At 42.6% G+C, this 18472-nt stretch overlaps 3 protein-coding genes across 5 annotated transcripts; 2 read left to right on the forward strand and 1 right to left on the reverse strand.

Moving 5' to 3' along the window:
* Positions 1-157: 157 nt before the first annotated feature.
* On the forward strand, positions 158-16421 carry LOC135433367 (uncharacterized). 2 transcript variants are annotated; one of them, XM_064689386.1, is made up of 3 exons: positions 158-485; positions 1726-1936; positions 16236-16421. In XM_064689386.1, exons 1-3 carry the CDS (start codon positions 278-280, stop codon positions 16303-16305), a joined length of 489 nt encoding a protein of 162 aa, XP_064545456.1. In that variant the 5' UTR covers positions 158-277; the 3' UTR covers positions 16306-16421. The 2 variants fall into 2 exon arrangements, with proteins under 2 accessions (XP_064545456.1, XP_064545455.1); XM_064689385.1 differs by lacking the exon at positions 16236-16421 and adding an exon at positions 5073-5545 and having other exon boundaries at positions 163-485.
* Positions 6833-14572, reverse strand: LOC135433310 (uncharacterized). Of its 2 annotated transcripts, XR_010437077.1 has the most exons (6): positions 14437-14572; positions 11624-11870; positions 10011-11531; positions 8631-8751; positions 7056-8562; positions 6833-6983 (listed from the first exon to the last, which is right to left on the reverse strand). XR_010437077.1 is itself a non-coding variant. In XM_064689328.1 (5 exons), the coding sequence occupies exons 2-5, from the start codon at positions 11731-11733 to the stop codon at positions 7108-7110; spliced, it is 3207 nt and encodes a 1068-aa protein (XP_064545398.1). In that variant the 5' UTR covers positions 11734-11870; positions 14437-14572; the 3' UTR covers positions 7016-7107. The 2 variants fall into 2 exon arrangements, 1 of the variants encoding a protein (XP_064545398.1); XM_064689328.1 differs by lacking the exon at positions 6833-6983 and having other exon boundaries at positions 7016-8562.
* On the forward strand, positions 16343-17386 carry LOC135433326 (uncharacterized). The gene has a single exon (XM_064689343.1). The coding sequence runs from the start codon at positions 16343-16345 to the stop codon at positions 17384-17386; it is 1044 nt and encodes a 347-aa protein (XP_064545413.1).
* Positions 17387-18472: the final 1086 nt, after the last annotated feature.

The raw sequence follows: 18472 nt of genomic DNA on the forward strand, positions 1-18472 counted from the left end.
TGGTCAAAATGCAAAGCAAACTTGGCCGCCAACTTTAAACAGCGCGAAGAGAGTCGTGTTTGGTTTATGTTTTTTTTTTATAGTTTTACACTTTATCATTTTGTCATCCTCTCTCTTTGGTTTAGTTTTTTGTTTGCTGCGCTTTGGCGGCTTGAGGCGGCCCCAAGTCGTGTCAGTCATTCGAAGACTTTAAACGCACCAAGTTGCCTAGTTCGGCTGTTTACGACTACTCGACTCCTCTTTCGATTGGGTGTGGATTCCACATAGAGCATACACCATGAATCTGCGCTACATTTGCACACTGTCGCTGCTGCCCACGCTGTATGTGCTGCTGGTTCTGCTGCTGGAGTATGTGGAGCAGGGCCTCGCCCAAAATCCGGATCCGCTGTTCGAGCTGCCCGTGCAGCTGGTCGGTTTTCCAGTTATTGTCCTGTCGGTGCGTCTGTCGCAGTTTGCCAAAAAGTTGGCCTACTCCCTCAACCCAAGTAAGTTGGCCCTTTGCTGAGTGTGAAAGTGCAACTGCCGCATTGGGGCATGATTCAGCTGTTGGGCATTTCAATTTCTTTTCATTAAGTGAAAGTAAAAAATTGTGCATAAATTAATAATTTGCCATTATTCAAATCGGCTCGGGTGTGTGTGTGTGTGCAGAAATTCAATCGAACAAAGAAAACAGATAAGTTTCATAAACAACAACAAAAATAATTTAGTAAAAACCTTACTAATAAATACCACAAGTTTTCAGGGCATGAGAAAACAATTTCTATTCCCAAGTCTGGAATTTGATTAATTAGAGCTAATCCCGGTTAATTGGTTCATTTACCAAAGACAGATTAAACTTATTGAATAGTTAAATGTGAGAGCAAAACAATATCCAGATATATAAAATATAATAAATAATAATAAAAATAAATTAAATAAAATAAATAGTTAAAGAAGAATATACAAAATAATAGTAGATATAATAAATAACCATAAAAGTGAGAGAAATAATAGAAAAGTAATATTCACACAAATATATAAAAATAATCAATAAAAGCCAATTAATTCCGTTATATCAAGAAATGTCTTATACTAAATGTTTGCCTACTAAACACTATCACAAAACCCGCCTGTCTAGAGTCTTGCAACATTTGTTGACAAACCGCAAACCAACAACTAAGCTCTCTTGTGCATCTCATCAAGGTAGGCGCACTCTTGAGGTAAACGCGCTCATTGCGCTGCATCGCACAAAACCAGACCCAAATGTGTGACAAAATTGGCGGGCCGCTGGCTCAAATGCCGGCCAAAAGCTGGCAGCGGCGCTTCGTCGTGCACGTCCACTTAAGCAAGCCAAATGGGGTCAAGGCTGTGGAGACGACAACTGAAGTCAGCCAAGTTGTTGGCCGGAATATTTTACAATCAGCCGTGTGGCTAGTTGTTAGTTGAATTGCGGGCAACGTTTTATTTATTATTATTATTTTTTGGGTAAATCCAAGTGCTTGATGACAAGCAATCATGAATGCTAACAGGGAAATACCAAAGCTGCCCATTGAGCTGTGCTGCACTCTCAACTCCTATGCGAGCTTGTGCAATCAACCACAGCGGCAGACGACGCGCAGGGTAACTTTGGCATTCTCATCTGCTGTCACTTTGACTAATTTCGCGTTTTATAAGCAAGCAGCCAACGACAGCTAACTGCCAACTGCGAAATACTAACATAAAACTTCCCTTTTGCCACTCTTGCAGATACGTACCGTTCGCGTAGCAGACGTGACGCCGCCCACCCGCTAGCTTTGGACGCCCAGTTGGCCCAGAAGGAGATTCAGCGCGAGTTCGGGCCACAGGCTTGCATACTCGAGGAGCCGTGTCGTGTGCATGCCTCACGTCCAGGCAGTCAACGGCAGTCTGGAAGCGACGGCAAGGCTACGCTACATGCGCCCTGGTCAGAGGTCTTGAGGTAGGTCAAAGTTTTCGGTTCACAACATGAATCTGCCTGCAAAGGGCATGCTATATGTTGGTAATGGTGCTTATAGCATATGCTGGAACTTTCATATATAATGCCAAATAATCATAGTCGATAAGAATTACTAGAGAATTTTAATCCTGACTTAACGTGCAACAGCAGAGGGAAAATCAGAGAAAAGACAACCATAGATTATAAATACATGAAAATATTTTAAATCAACAAATTTAATATTTTTAAAATGTTATTTTAAAAAAAAATGCAGCATAATTAATACGGATGGATAGATTCAGATAGTTCAGCTGCATTTTTAAAATTTGAATATATTAATATTAACAAAAGGCAACATAGATAAGATCGTTGGATCTTTAGATAATTTTGCTGCACAGATTTTTATTATTATATAAAATCAATAAATGCAACATTATCAATTATTATCAATGGATATTAAGATATATAACTGCCAAAGATAATATATAGTGTTTATATTGTTTTTGGTTTTGCTGCATAAATATAGGGTGCATTATGTGCATAGTCAAAGTTCTCTTAAAATTCCATCGCATAGAACATCTGTGTGTCGGTGTTGTCAGAGCTTAGATAATTTTCTTAGTTATTTCTTGTTCGAGTGGAACGCTGACTTTATGGCTTCCCAACTGGCGACTGACAGACAGTAACAACTTGAACTTTTGCTGCCCCCTCTCTTTCGCATTTGGCATTCCTCTCTCTCTCTCTCTCTCTCGCGCTGAAATGAGCATCTCAGATTGCATTTGTTATTGCTACGTTGCAATTTGGCGCTGCTGTTGTTGTCATTTGGCAAATGAATGGCTTGTTTTTAGTTGAAAATGTTTTCCAATCAATTTTTATTATTTCTTCGTTGTTGTTATCCCTTCCTTATACCCCTCGATAGCCCCTCGCCGCAGTCTCCAGCTCATTGTCATTGGCCATGCTAACTCATCTGCGCATAATTTAATGTCTTCTCCCTGTCTGTCTGCAGTTGGATTCACGTACTTGTTACTCCTAAAGCTTAAATGTGCATGTCATTGCATTGGCATTGGGTTTGGATTTCAATTTGTAAGTTTACATAAATTTTACCAGTTCCTGATGAGTTAGTTGCCCTTGCAGTCGCTATTGTCATGGTAATGCAATGCAATGCACAACGTTTCCAAGTTGAGGAAATTATTCTTTTCCGCACTGTTTGCCATTTCTTTTTCTTTCAGTTAGTTCTTCGTTCCCAGAAACAAGCGTCGCAGCGCTGTGATTCATAATTAATTTCTCTCGCTCCCTTTTGGTTAGAGTTTGTATAATAAAAGAACTCTTAAGTTTTGGCCTGGCTGCTTGCTCACTGATAGTGAATGTATTCTTCGTTTTATAGCAAACTATTTTAAATATTTAATGCTTGTTTATTTTTTGGCAAACAAAAGATAGTTTAAACCTTAAACAAAAGCTTTTTGCATGGATACCTCTGGCATACGTGTCGTATGCGCAACATTTGGCATTCATAGTTTTGGCCATTGTTGTAAATTTCATTTAATATTGTGTCATATCGCACTCGCCTCAGCCCAAATGTGTTGCACATGCATCTGACATTTTCACACTTAACATGCAAAATTTTCAACACTCAAAGTTTCTTTTGCCCCCTCCGTTGGTCTCTGACCAGACTCAGACCCAGACCCAGACCCGAACATGGAGCAGTCATCCTAGAGCAGCGCCAAGTGCTGGCCCCCCCAACGTGTCAAGAGCAAATATTCAAAATTATTTTTGAAATGTACTCAACGTCTGTCGGTTTGTCGTTTCGTCTGTCCTGTTGCCTTCACCTCCGCCTGCCCCTTCGGCCACTCGTTTTGTGTGTTGTTTGTTTAGTTTTCGTTGCGCTGCAAATGTAATTGGCATTAGAAGTTTTGTACGTTTGCCCACGACGTGTTTTGTAATAATAAAATATGATTAAAGTTTTTGATTAAATTTATGCAAGCGCACAGTGCAAATCGGTCCCAGCACAGCACAGCTCGGTTCTTTTCAGTTTAGTTTTTGCAATGGTCAGTTGTATTTTTGATGCTGTTGCACCTTTTTCGCATGGCACTCTTTCGGCTCTGGAATGGACCTGAGGGCACTGCAGATGTGTTTGTTACTGAGTTGATTAAATTATCCCATTGCAGACGTGTGAAAGTAGAGCTATGTGTTTGTGGCCAGATGTGACTGGTGCTTGAGCGCACTGCAAGGTAATCAGCAACAAATTAAGTGGACAAGCTCTTAGTTAGAGATGCGCATGGACACAAGTCACAAATATATCGACATTATGTTATTTGTATATATAAAGAGTCGAACTTAATGGGGACCAAGCCGAAATTTTTACTGAAGTTTTCCTTTGGCAAATTCGACTTGCAAGTGGCGTCATTAGGCTAATGACGGCTTAGATGTCTGAGCGTAAAACTAACAGACGAGAAGTTGCCGGTTCAACTCAAGCAGTAATTGTAAACTTTTATATTGGTTTAATTAATTTCATATTATTTTCAAAGAAATAACCCCTTAAAACAAAAGCAAAAAAAAGGGCGAATACTATGCATCCTGTGATAAAATTGAAACGAATGACACAAACAAGTACCTCATGAATTTACAACCTCATTCTTTTGAACTGAGCGACGCTTTGTGTTTTCTTTTGCACATTAATATTTGTGTATTTAACATATAAATATAACTTGTATATTTTTGTACAGGATCATAATTCATAAATTAATACCAGCTTACACGCACTGACTAACCAAAAATTCATATTTACAACTCATCGCAAGTCTTTAACATGTCACTGAATTCCACCCAACCCACAATTTAACCATAAAACCTATGAGCCTTGTTCGTGCCCCTGCCCAAGTGGAGCTGGTGGTAAAGCGCAAGTTACTTTTGTTTTTAATATGGCCCCAGTCCAGGGCAAGATTCTGGTTTTGGTGGTGCGTGGAAAGGGTATTTGTGATGGGAGGCTGCCAGAGACTTGTGTATATTACCCGCTACTTATAAGTAATTATTTTTGTAATCCGCTTTCGTTGCCGACTATTGTGCCTGCGCCTGATGATAATGATGATGATGATGATGACTGACTGAACAACTCTTTGCATACACGCCCCACTCAACCACTCAGGAACTACAAAGTGCAATCAACCGACGGCTTGAAACAATGGTATCTGCTCTCGGTCTTTATCGGCGATGCTGTGCGGGATGTGCCGCTATGCAAGCACCTGGCCAAACGGATGCCATGTCCAGGCGCTGGACCACTGCCGCCGCCACAGCCTCGCTAAGGAGTGGTCGCATGTCGGACTAGGCGCCACTCCAACATGGGCGGGCTTTATTTTATTTTTTATTGTAGACGCCGCAGTTCCGGGGGCATCTGCAGCATCTGCATCGCATCGTGTAGTCAGTCAATCGCATGGACATCTTTGTTACGTTCTTTCCAACTCCAACTCCAACTCTGTTTCCATCTATCGTCACTCTTCATCAATTCGTATTGTTAGTTGTTTTTAAGGGCTTTAATTTAAACGACAGACAGCATAGGCTTAGACTTAAATAAGTATGTATGAAGAATAAGCAAATAAATCAACAAAAATCAAATGAAAATTGTATGTGCCTATGCCGTGTCATGCCTGCGCTTTTAAGAGCCCCCCCCCCTTATCCCCCACAGACCCCGTCCAGTTAGTTCGAAGTTTCATTTGCTCGGACAATGCATTTTGCACTCCCCCCCGTCTTGCAAACCCCCCCCCCCCCCTCCCCACACGACTGGTTGCAAACAAAAATTGATACGCCAAAAAGCATGCATACGGAAAAAAACGCATGCAACGGAAAAAAACGCATGCATACTTTGCAGCGGCGCGCACAAATTGTTGACGCAAGGCATTACTCGTTGTGAATACCCTGTAACCGTGCAGAAAGGCTATGTTGAGCTAGTAATACAAAAATTGAAACAGGATCTTTTACTTATTTCAAGCCACAGGATACCCTGTTTAAGTGCTTAAAAAACCAAGAAATAATATTTATAAGTATTTCTTAGAAATAATATCTTTTAAGCCATTGTTGCCAGACGAATTTTCGGTCTCCTAGTAAGACGTATTATGTATTATATATTTGATATGTAAGTGTTCAATAGAAACTTAAGCTGCCGAATAAATAGTTTTCTGTAAGAAACTTACCCTTGGCAACTTCACTTTTTAAAGTTCCTTCATAAATAATGTTTTTATGCTTCCATTTTGGCATTTTTGCATTATTATTTATTAAGTAAAATTATCCTCCTTACTTCTTGTGGATAACCTGTAAACAAGCAGACAGTATATGATGTGCTAATGTGTGTATTGAGTATGTGAGATATTTTAAAAACGAATGTTTAATTCAACTAAAAACATTCTTACTTATATGATATAATGTAGCTTCTTATTTACAGGGTATTTGGCCGTCTGCTTCTTATTGCTGCATATGCCACCCACTGTTGTACAGCTCTCGGTTGTTTCGCTTCAAGTACTACAACTACAGCTTTTGGTAAAATACACAACCCTAACCCTAGCCGCACATTGGTAGCAGAAACCCGCACCAGAGCGCTGGTCGTCGCTTTGCTATTTATTAACTCGTTGCATATGTTTGCAGGCACTGTTGAGCGCCCCAGCCCGAGTGCTGTAAATAAAACGACACGACTGCGACGCAATGTAGACAAGCGCAACAACAAGCGCTGCTTTGAGCTTTGGCGACGTTGACAACCCTGCTGTGTGCTGTGTGTGCCGCCGCACAAAAGTACTATGCTGCACTTTTTTGCACTTTGCATTTTTGTGTGATTTGGCTCTGTGAAACGTCCCATTTGGGAGCAGAACAAAAAAACAGCTGAAATTGTGTGTGTGAGGTTTTTTTTGTTGGTTATCTCCCTGGTGTCCCTCGGTTTATCACATTTAATTTTTCAAACGTATTCCCCGCGATGACGCCGTTTGTCGCTAGATTTATGTGCCATTTCTTTTGCATATTTCATTTGCTTGAAATACTTGTTGATTTGTTGCTGTCTCTGTGACTGAAGCATCTTCTTTTTGTGATTTAAAAAGTATTTAATAAATATTTAAAGGCATTTAAGCGATAACAATTATTTACAGACCTAAAACTAATGGGAACTTGCCTCTCGTCTGACGTATATACACTCTGGAAATTCAACCGCTGCCCAGATACACCTTGCGCCCGTCGGGCCTTATGTAATACTCGGTCACACCTTGTGAATTAGTCACATATATATTTCTATCATCCTCGTGTTTGGGTCTCCTTGTCGAGGTAGTCTGATAAGTGCTGCTATATCGGTTGTTGCTTATATAGTTCGCATTCGGATAGTTGTACTGTGCATTATAGCTGGGTCTGTCATTCGACTCGACGAACCGCACGGTATTTCCCGGCAGGTATTCGCCATAGTTCATAAAACTTTGACTGTGACTTGTCTGATAGTCTGATGATGTCTCCGTCTCCAGGCGATAATAGGAACTCGGTCTATGCTCATCACTGACCACCAAACGTTGCTCTTTCTCTTCGCCCCTATCATTGTACTCATAGCTGGGCGCATAGGTGGGTCGGTTTAGGATCTTACCTCTGCGAATATGACGCTCGTAATGATCGGGAAAAAGGACTCTGGCGCCGCGTTGAGGTGGTGCTGCATCCTCATATACAGCATTTGGTGGTGTATGCTGTTCTCTTTGTTGTTCCTCTCTAAACTGTTGTTCTCTAAACCGTTCCTCCTCTTCCCTGTACTCCTGCACTTGCTCTTCTCTAAGCAGCTTATCAAACTCCTCGAGCTCCTCATTGGTATCCTTAAAAACAATTCGCTTGCCACGCCTCTTCTCCACGCCGTAGTCTTCCTCGCCAAGTCCATTGGGCAGCACAGCTGTCCAACCCTCGGCCAGTTGCAACTTCTTAGCCTGCCGCTCGCCTTCGCTTTGGTCTTGGGGAAATCTCAATTTACGTTGAGCTGCATCTCGATTGAATTCGTAGATAACTTTTCGCTCGCTGTCGCGCAGAGCTTCCGGCGTGGCATCCGGAAATCGCACAACTCCGTTGTCATGATGCTCAGCTCCTTCTTCGTTTTTGAAGTGCAGTATGCGACCCTCGCCCTCAGCCTGGTCTTCGGGAAATTGCAGCACACCTATCAGCTCGGTGTGTGCCTGGGCTGCCTCAGCCTCGTCATCATCTTGAAACTTGACTGGTGTCTGGGTATCCAAGTCATCTTCTTCATCATGAAAATCAACGGGCATCAAGCGGCCATTATCCGCCTGAATGTTGCGTTTAATTTCCGTTGGCAACAGACTCCTTCTCCTTCTGCGACGTCTTTGGTACTCCACGCCGCTTAAATACTCGGACAGCACTCGGGTGAAGAAGCTGCCGATGCCATCGGCAATGTCCGTACTGGGTCTTTGTGTGGGTCGCGGCCTAGGCCGAGGCGTTGTGCGCGTCACCTGGCCCAGCCCCTGCTCCTGCCCGCCGCCCGTCAGCGCTGCGAGTATGCTGAACAATGAGCCTCCGCCAGATTCGCTTTGTTGTGCTACAGCTGGTTGCTCTTCCGGCTCGCTGAAGAACTTAAAAAACCCGCCGCGATGATTGTTCAGATAGTGAATGATTTCCATCTAGACAGTTTGAGTTTTTAATAATCATTAAACACCCTTGATTGGTATGCTCACAGCCATCAGCTCACCTCATTCTTTGGGCACTTTTCATAGGTCTGAAAACAGCTTCGTTCGCCCCCGCTAATTCCAAGCAGTGCTGCGCGTCCATAAATGAGTGCTGGCGAGGCGACTGGGAAGCCAGCCAAGAAGCTGTTGGAAATGAAATTAATGAAAAAGTTTTAAAAACTTTAGAATTAAAGCATTTCCTGCTATTTCTTCCAAGTACCAAGTATCTGTGTCTGGCTAGGTACTTTTGGGCTGAAAGGTTTGCTACACTGGTTTTTGAGAACCCTTTTTCAATTGATATTTCTAGTATATTCTTGTTGAGGGTATTGTTACGCAAAAAGGCAGCCATCCCGTCCCGACAAATACATATTTTATGTCCGTCCCTTCATTTGGCTGTTTCTTACAGAGTGTATTAAAATTCTGCCATTAAATGTGTAACGCATCGAAGATTATGTCTCTGATTCCTATCTATATTATCTATATTCCATAACGTATCTATATTCCTGAATCGAATCAACAGATCTTATTTGTCAATATCGGATCACAAGAATAACGATCGCTCAAAAATGAAGTTTTTGTATGAAAATCTTCTTAGTTTTTCAAAATAACTTGATCACACTCGGAACGTTTCAGTTTCACTGTGCTCCTTAAATATAACACATACCTTATCATCGGACTACTACATCATATAGCTTTGTGGGAAGAATCGGTTTGTAAGGAAAATGTTTTGTTCTTCAAGATATTCTCACCAAGCCTTGCCAATCACGGGCTCAACCTATATGCAACCCCGTAAGTTATAATTCTGCAAGGGTATTCAGTCTTCGTCATTCCGAAAATAGCCACTTTTACTTAGTTAATTTCGGTATTTTGGTGAACAAGTGGTAGTTTTAACTACTCACAAAGTACCTTGCATATATATGTGAATAGACGATTTTCTTAAAACTCCCAGAAAAACCTGATCGAATATTAGTACACAGCTGACGAGTAGCTACGTTCACTTAAATTCAATGGTTATTATATTCCTCATTATCTAACAAATGTTGCCCAGCTGCCTTTTAGGCTGCTTATAAAACTTAATTGAGTAAATGCCAATTTGCAACGAAAAGCCAAACAATATCAATTTACAGACGAGCTGCTTCAGACACACACAGAACCCCCGGCCGCTGGCCATGTCTCAATCAGAGCGTGGCTCATTTCATAGAACAATCAATATGGTCGGGCCAGATCGACTTGCATAATGAATGAGGTCTAATCCCAGTTAACGCTTGCTTGAAATTAAACGAGCACAGAACGGGGGGAGCTGCCATCGGATGGGAATGTAAATTTAATAATATTTACTTGCAAGTTAAGCCCTTGCCACATTATTTCGGATGGCAATTGCGGCAGCTCTTGCTGCTACTCACTTGGTTATGGCCGGCGATGTAATGAAGCCTGGCAGTTGGCCACGTAACGTTTGACCGGCAATCATCTGGCAGAGCACCTTGGGCACACACTGCAAATCGTCGTTGCGTGCGATGTTCTCCAGGGCTCTAATGAGTTGTGTGTTGGGCGGTCGGGCGTGCTGCCCCGTGCCTTGTGTGCCGGCGAAAGCGCCTAAGAGACTGCCTAATGGGCTGCTGCTGGAGGAAGAGGAGGATGCTGCACCACCGCCACCGCCACCGCCACCGCCCAAAAGCAGATTTGTAAACTGTGGCGCATATTGTTGCGTCGAGCTCAGCAGCGACGCTAGAGTGGCCAGGCCACCAGCTCCAGCTCCAGCCCCTGCTGCTGCCGCTGGTTGCTGGTAAGGCGGTCGATAGCCAGGCGGCGGACCAGGACGATAACTGAACTGCGGCTGGGGTGGTATCTCGCCAATTTGATACTCATAGTAATTGGGTCCCGGTCGCTGCTGCTGCTGAGACAGTGGTCGCTGAGGCAGCGGCTCGTACTGATAGTGCGTGGGGTTGTATTCCGACTGCGATTGCGAGTGGGAGTTGGCAGGGTAACTGGGTGGTCGCTGCAAATAATTACCAAAGTTGTTTGCATAATTAGACGACTGCGTGTATTGCGGCTGCGGCACATTTATCGATGAGCCGCCTGCCAATGCTGGTCGGTTGTCATTGACGTCTTGGCGGTTGTAAGGCGGCCGATGGTGCTCTCGGAGTCGCTGTGGCTGTGGCTGTGGCTGAGGCTGTGGCTGTGGCTGCTGCTTGGATTGCTGTGGCACAAAATTGGATGTCTGCTGTGTGGCATAGCTGGGCGGCGGGTAATCATGCGAATCGTATGAAATTTTATTCGCTGTGGATGCTGTGGGTGCTGTCACTGGTCGGCGATAGGTCGTCGTGGGGCTCTCATCGAAGACATAGCCGGGTCGCTTCAGATACACCTCGTCCGCAGCAACGGGGCGTGAATGTTGCGGCGAGTGGTTGCCTACGAGCAGCGACGATTGCACCGTGTAGGCCTGATCCCCCTGCTCCTCGGGCTGTTCGCGTTGATACTGAATGTAAATGGGCGTAGCCTGTGTGGCTGTGGGCGTGGGCGTAGGCGTATAGCGATAGTTTTGCTGTGTAAAGGGATCCAAATAGCTGACCACCGGTGTGGTGGGTATTTGGGTGCTGGCATAGCTATGGAAGGAGGTCTGCTGTTGTGGTCGGGTCTCGTCTGGAAAGGAGAACTGCTTGTCCATCGCCGTCTGCTGCGGATTGAGGCTGGCCAAGGAGCTGGGCACTTGATGCTTATAGTTGGGCTCCAGATAACTGGGCGGATAACGCTGTACGCCACCGTGCATCACATCCGAGGGCGTAAATTCCAGCATCTGTGAGGGTCGAAAACCGCCATTCGTTACCCGTGCGGACGTCTGGGAGGACTGTGCAGCAATGGCGTTCACTTCAATCAGCGGCTCCGAGGGAAAAAAGTTTTTCAGCTTTGCGGAAATGTGTTTCTGCCTGTCAGGAAGTGGGCGGGATTTGGTTTAGTTGACAGTTTGGGTGGGGGGAAACAGTAAAATTTGCATAAATTAAGGTAGACGTGAACTCACTCGTCATTTCCGTCGCCATTTCTTATGCACGACACGTTGCCGACTAATGCGATAATTAGAAATGCAATTTTCCATAGCATAGTACTTTGCGGCTGTTGTCGAAACTGCATGCTGCTGCCGAGCTGTGTGTGCGTGTGTGTGTGTGTGAGAGTAGGTGTGAGGAGAGTGGCCTTTTGTGTTTCTCGCAATTGGAAATCCCCAGCTAACGTCAGCAATTCATAAGCGTAAGCCACTTTTCGCACGTCGCCTGCAACAATAACATAAAAACTTGCTGTCAGGTCTCTTGACTACAAACTGGAAAAGATTGCGAATTTCTCTAGAGTCCTCGCGGCAAATTTCTCGCTACATTTGCACATAAATTTATAGATTTACCCCATCGAAGGAGTGGGAATGCAGCACATTTGCATTCATATTAATGCAATTCTCACGTGCTCGTTGAGATCTCGACGACGACGACGACGACGACGACAACTTGACATTTGTTTAATTCTATTTTTTATGATTGTGCCGTGTTTATGCAGCCGCACGCCGCAACTCGACTCGACTTGCCACCGTAATCATCAGCTTTATTTCGACGATGACTACGCCGTATAATCATATCCATAATCTTTAGCTCTTTTGGGTGCTCGTCTCTGTGTCTGTGTCTGACTCTGACTCTGGCTCCGACTCTGGCTTTGCTCTAGTGCACTGCGCCTTGAGCCCAATGCTAAATTATTCATATTATTGTGACGTTTTATTTGTCGCCATTTGTTGCCACAGAGCGTTGACAGGCCTTAAAAGTTTAATACACACAGTCTGACACGTTCACTGCTCTGGATTTTTATTTGCTAAGCTTTGGGTAGTTAAAATGATGCAGTCTACACTTGTTCTCGTAAAAAATGCTCAATATTATTATGCTGCAAGTGCATATAACAGACAGACAGATTAAGAAATATCTATGTGTTCCCATTGGCCACTATTACGCTTCTTCCATAACTATAGTTTGATCAAATTAAGCACTTGGAAGTTGTTATTTAAATCGATCGGTCAAAAAGGGAAACACGAAGTTATTTCAAATTTTATAGGATCAGTTAGAAGCTACTTAATTAATGACCAGCATTTTGAATAGTTGCCACCTACAAGGCATTTCAAATTTATTCCTGTCAAGCTTCGCTTTTTCATTTATGCTGAACGTTCAATTCAAAAGATAAACATACCTTTTACTGAACGAAAGCACATTTATATTACAAATAATTAGCAAATTTTTGACAAAATAAAAATAAAAAAATCAACTCCACGGAGTTAAGATCTCACATTAAACATACACTAGTCTAAAACAATCGAGTCCGAAATGTTCCTCTTTAATGTATTCTCATTTGATTAATAAAATGTCACTATATTTGATCTTCATTTATAAAAGAGTGAAAGTCATTTTTAAATGGCCATCTCTTGCAGAATATAATCGCATTATTAATCAATATAAATTATATTGTTGGCCTTCTTCTGAGCTACCTATCAGCTTAACTTTAGCACTCGTTTCATTCATTAATTTTACAACAATCATTGTTTATTTTACACTTTTTTTCTGCCGCATATGCCATAAATTTCACCATAAAGATTGCCTTTGTTTTGTTTAGGGCGTCACTTGGCGTCGATCGATTTGCATTTAAATGAAGTCAAGGTTGTTGTGTGTTGCTCAAGTTGAATTTAAAGTACATCTTCTCAATAAGATGACGCACAAAAAGTTTAAAAAAAAAAATACGTTAAAGCTTTAAAGTGTTTGCTGGAGCAGATGGAAACAGCTGGAAAACCAGCAAAATTTATTATTTATGCTTGTCGTAATATAAAAACGACTATGCCATATGTGTTGGTCGCATATAAAATTTAAATTTCATGCAATTACACACATACACACACACACACAGACCAAATGACTGACAGACTGACTCACTTGCCACAGCAGCTTGCCGCATGCAGCATGCAGCTGTAACTGTAATTGCCCAAAATTTTATGGTCCAAGCAACGGCGGAGACGCCGCAACGAGCAAGTACTAGAAAATTGCATTTGCTGCCAACAGGCAACAGAGGGCGCTGCACTAAAACGAAGACTAGCTGCAGCAACAGACTGCGACGGAATTTACAACAAGAAATGGCAGCTAATTTCATCTGGATGTGGAGGTGGAGTTGGAGGTGCCATCCCCTTGTTGCAGCAGCAGGTGCCAGGATCACAAAATGTTTCGATTGTGTGTCGAGGCACGCACAAGTGCGGAACAACATGGCACCGAAATGCTATAAGGTTTCTCACCTTCCCCCCCGTCCCCCTTCCAATAAGCGGCAACTACACGAAAGGACACTTTACGCTTGAGATGAGCTCCAATTTTGGGCTAAAGACGAACACGGATATGGACACGGAAACCAAAAAGCAGCGTACGTGTTGTGCATTCTTTAGTGCTGTTGGCCCCCAAAGCAGCTGGGCGTGGCCAGCGAGGGCGGAGCTGGTAAATCCAGTCACACTGACGGCCCCTTGTCTTTTATGTGTGACGCGTGCTGAGGTTCGATTTGGGGTTCAACTGCAGAATGAGTCATTTATTTGTTTTGTTTATTATTTTTTTTGTTAGCTTTCGGCTAATTTTTACGCAATGTTTTATTCACTTGCACAACTCAACGACTCAGACAACTTTCATTTCTTGGCTGGTTGAACTTAAAAATAGTCGGGCCGCTTCTATTGTCACAATTGCTACGCTTTGTTTAACTCTCAATTGCGGCACATACACACAGATACAATTGTTTAGCCGGCTCCGATTTTGCACACTTTCGGCTTTTAATTCCACTTACTGACTGCACTTCTCGGTAACTCTCGTCCGCGTTGTGTGGCAACAGAAAAATAGAAACCACCAACGAAATCGAAACGAAATTTATATTTTTGTTTTCTTAACGACGCATGCGCCAGCGACGTCTTTCCGGCTGTGAGTGCGGCGTTCGTTTGACACGCGACGCCGGCGCTGAGCATGCGCCAAGCCCGGCCCAGCCAAGTTGCTGCCTGGTTCCCAACTGGTTGCTGAGAGGGGGGCAGAGCAAGCGGGAGAAAGATGCTCAGGCGGAGAGTGAAAACGTTGCCGAAACGATCAGCAGCTGTTAGTTAGAGAGCTGCCATGGCAGAGATTGAGAAAGATGGCGAGAGCCAGAGAAAGAGAGAGATGGGGATGAATGAAGCTCGTGGGTCAAGAGCTTAAATTACAATACTATAAGCATACTCCGCAAAAATAAAATGAACTAAATCAGTAGTTTTCCGCACAAAGTCACATTTTCTTATTTTTAGAAAAGTTTACTTCCCAAACAATTCACAATATGCTCATATTTTGTAGTACCTTAAGTTAATGAAAATCGCATAGAAAGGTGATTTGCGCAGACAAGTGTATATTTGAAAACCATATAAGTTGGAGTCTCTATTCTTTGGAAACATAAATTTAAATATACGGTCCCTATCGTGTATATTTTATAGAGTCGGACGAATATTTGCACGATTTTTGTTTGCCATTTTCAATGGATGCCAGTGTGAAAAGGTCATATATTTGAAGCATTGCAATTAAATCGAATGATTTGTTTGGAATCGCATATGCATAAATGGGCTGACAATTATAAACTTGTTTCCCACATAGAGTTTCGTTGGGAGAGCTGATAGTTCATAGTTCATTCAACCTATTGTGCAGAGGTAACTACTTTAATTAAATCAGACAGTTGCATTACATGTTGATCAACCATTTGTTACACTTTTCTGTAAGCTTCATAAATAGCCAGGCGAATTATTGTACAATACTCGCAGCGAATCTGGGTGCCGCCGAGACAGCCAGTTGGCCCGCTAAATGGCTTAATCATAATGAGCCAAGAGCTGCAGGCAGAAACCAGCAAGCAGAGGTAAGCAAATTATTAGTCGTCCGGAGAGTGAAAGTTGAAACCGGGTGGAAACCGAAAGAGCTGCCAGCTAGCTACAAGACTCCACAGACCGAGGAAGACAACAAGACGATGGCATTTAGCTGCAGCCAAGTTAAGCGACATTGAGTAATTTTCTGGTCTAGTCAGAGACCCCAGACCACAGCGGGTCCCCCCACGCTGCTTTCTTTTCCCTTGGTCTGAAAGCAACGTAATAATAATTTACACGTTTTTTTTTTCTCCTTTACTGACTGAGGCTGGGTGAGGTAACCAGCCAGCAGTTGGCTCTTGGCCCGTTTTGGCGGTCATATTGAAAGCGAAACCGAAATCTCAAGATTGTGGGTTGTGCCAGAAACGTCTTTCGCGAGCTAAAACGAGCTAAATTGTTGCCAATTTCGGATCTATGCCAATGCCTGTCATTCAACCAGCTTCGGTTATTTTTCGACTTGTTTACGCCTTATTCAACGTTTGTTTTGGTATTGTTTTGTTTCGGTTTTGGGGAAATTACGCAAAGTCAAAGTCGCGACTTCATATTAATCAATTATAGGTCATAAATAACGTATCCGCTTTTGAATGGTTGAATAAACTTTTTATAAAAAGGTCACCAAGTGGGTGTAGCTATCAAATTGATTAACTATTTCAATTTATTGCGATGGAATACTGGCGCAATTTAATCTATTTCTACCTTTTCTTCTACCTTTAAGCTTAAAACAGCAACATGCGCCTCAAGGAGTATCCAGAAATAATTGTGGATGTGATACCGAAGCTGTATGAGAGCCACATCAAGGTTTTCATTACACATCTATATCGCATGGAGGAGCAGGTGGACCGACTGCCTAAGAAGTTCTGCAAAATGTACACGACCCAGCCGCTGGCCAGTCAACTGCTGCACTATCTACGCTCTCGTGGAGCTAACATATCGGAGCAGGACTTCCATATACTTAGGGAAGCGCAACCCTTCATACTGCGCCTCAGCGATGGCAAGCGTCTGGAGCTGATGCTCTGTGCCGGCAATGACCTGGGCAACAGCCTGATGCTGCTCATCCGCAAGGTGCATGGCGGCAGATTGCTCTTGTACTATTCAGCTGTGCAGCAGGACGATCTCTGTCTGCTGATGGGCAATGTAACCTACCAGGAATGGATTGCACAGGGCACTGAGGTGCTCTTTTTAAATCTCCAGGCAGTCGATCAGCCGTTCAACCATGTGGATTTCGAAGAGATCGCCAGGGGCATCTACATTTATGGAGAGTCTATGAAAAGCCCGACTGTGCTCAAGGTGCCCCTGCTGGGCTATGAGTATCTGATCAGAAGACTAGCCCAAACCCTGACACTCTACGGTCATATCAAGCTGTCGAACACCTATTTGGATAACTACATCTGCTTGACATCAGATCTACGCCGATTTGAGGTGGCCGGCTACGTAACTAGTGCTAAAGTTGTAGCTTCCAACAGCGCTGATTGCGATGCACAGGAAAAGCCATATCCTTTGGAGAAACTTCAGTGGTCGCCAGTGCCAAATCGCATTAATCTCATTCAGCTTTGCAGTCTACTCCGTCCGCGGCATATAAATGGAATAGTTGCCTTTCATGCTATAGGAAATGTGCCGCCAGTGCCGCAATTTCTTAAGCGCTTTCAATTGAAGTACTCGCCCAAATCCAAAGGCGGGCTGGCTGAAGAGCAGGTTGATGTGCCTGAAACTCAGCTTATGCACTTGCCAAGTCAGGAGAACATTCCGCAGACCCAAACCCAGCAGGAAGAGCCAACATTACGGAAAAAACCCATTGTAATTATAAAACAAAGACAGCTCCACTTTGTCGATTATGATGATGATGATGATGATAATGGAATAGAATAGGAGTTTCAAATGATTTGAATTTGATACCCAAACTGGGTCAATATAGAAATATATAATACTAATATTGATCCAATATAATAAACATTTATAAAAAAATCTCATATACATAACTAGAAGATAATCAGAGCTGAATTAATAAATATAATTTTTTCTTAAACAATGATAAATGAACAAAAGAACTGTGCACTTACCCAAAAATTCATATGCTCATTTGCATCTTTTCATTAGAGGGGGACCAACTTTTATTTCCACATCACTGAAAGAAAAGAAAAAAGTAGAGAGTTAGAAAAATAAAGAGAGAGAGCAAGATTGCGAGAGAGAGGGAGAAAGAGTTAAATAAATTGAGAGTATGTTTACCAGTAAACAAATAAAGTTGATTTCTGGCACACTTTTTGATGAAAAACTTTATTTGTCTTCAAAGTATGAAGACCTGCAAGTCCTACTTGAATTCATGAGAAGCGAAACACACACACACACACACATATAGAAATATACATAAACATGTACATACATGCACACACATACATACAAATAAACATACGTACATCATAACACATACTTACATAGAAAATATACAAACATTCTACAGACACACATACATGTACACATGAACTTACATACAATAATTTAAACATCACAAATAAGTTGAATAGACTGCCCATACACTTGCAATTGTAACACATCACTTTCTATCAAAGCATGAAGAATTACAAGTCCTACTTGAATTCATGAGAATCGCATAGGAGAGCAACATAAAAAAATCTTTTTTTTAATTGTAGCGCAGCTGAACGTACGCTAAGTGTATTTTTGGTTAAATACAAGTAACATGCAACAATATATATAAATACATACATACATATAAACAAATGTATATACATATACATAAGTGAAGAAAATAGCTAGTACCCGGCGTTGACCGACCCTAGTTCCTACCTTTATTTTGACCACCATTTGCAATCATTAGAGTGGATTTCCGATATCGGTGAATCACGTCTTAAATAATATTTTATATTGATGATGATCACGATGATCAACAGTCAGTCAGTCAGGATAAACAGATGAATACATATATGTAGACTGAACCGA

This window comes from Drosophila montana, unplaced genomic scaffold (genome assembly GCF_035044405.1).
Source record: "Drosophila montana isolate Dmon_TW-CO22-7 unplaced genomic scaffold, ASM3504440v1 contig_3217_1, whole genome shotgun sequence".
Lineage (NCBI taxonomy): Eukaryota > Metazoa > Arthropoda > Insecta > Diptera > Drosophilidae > Drosophila > Drosophila montana.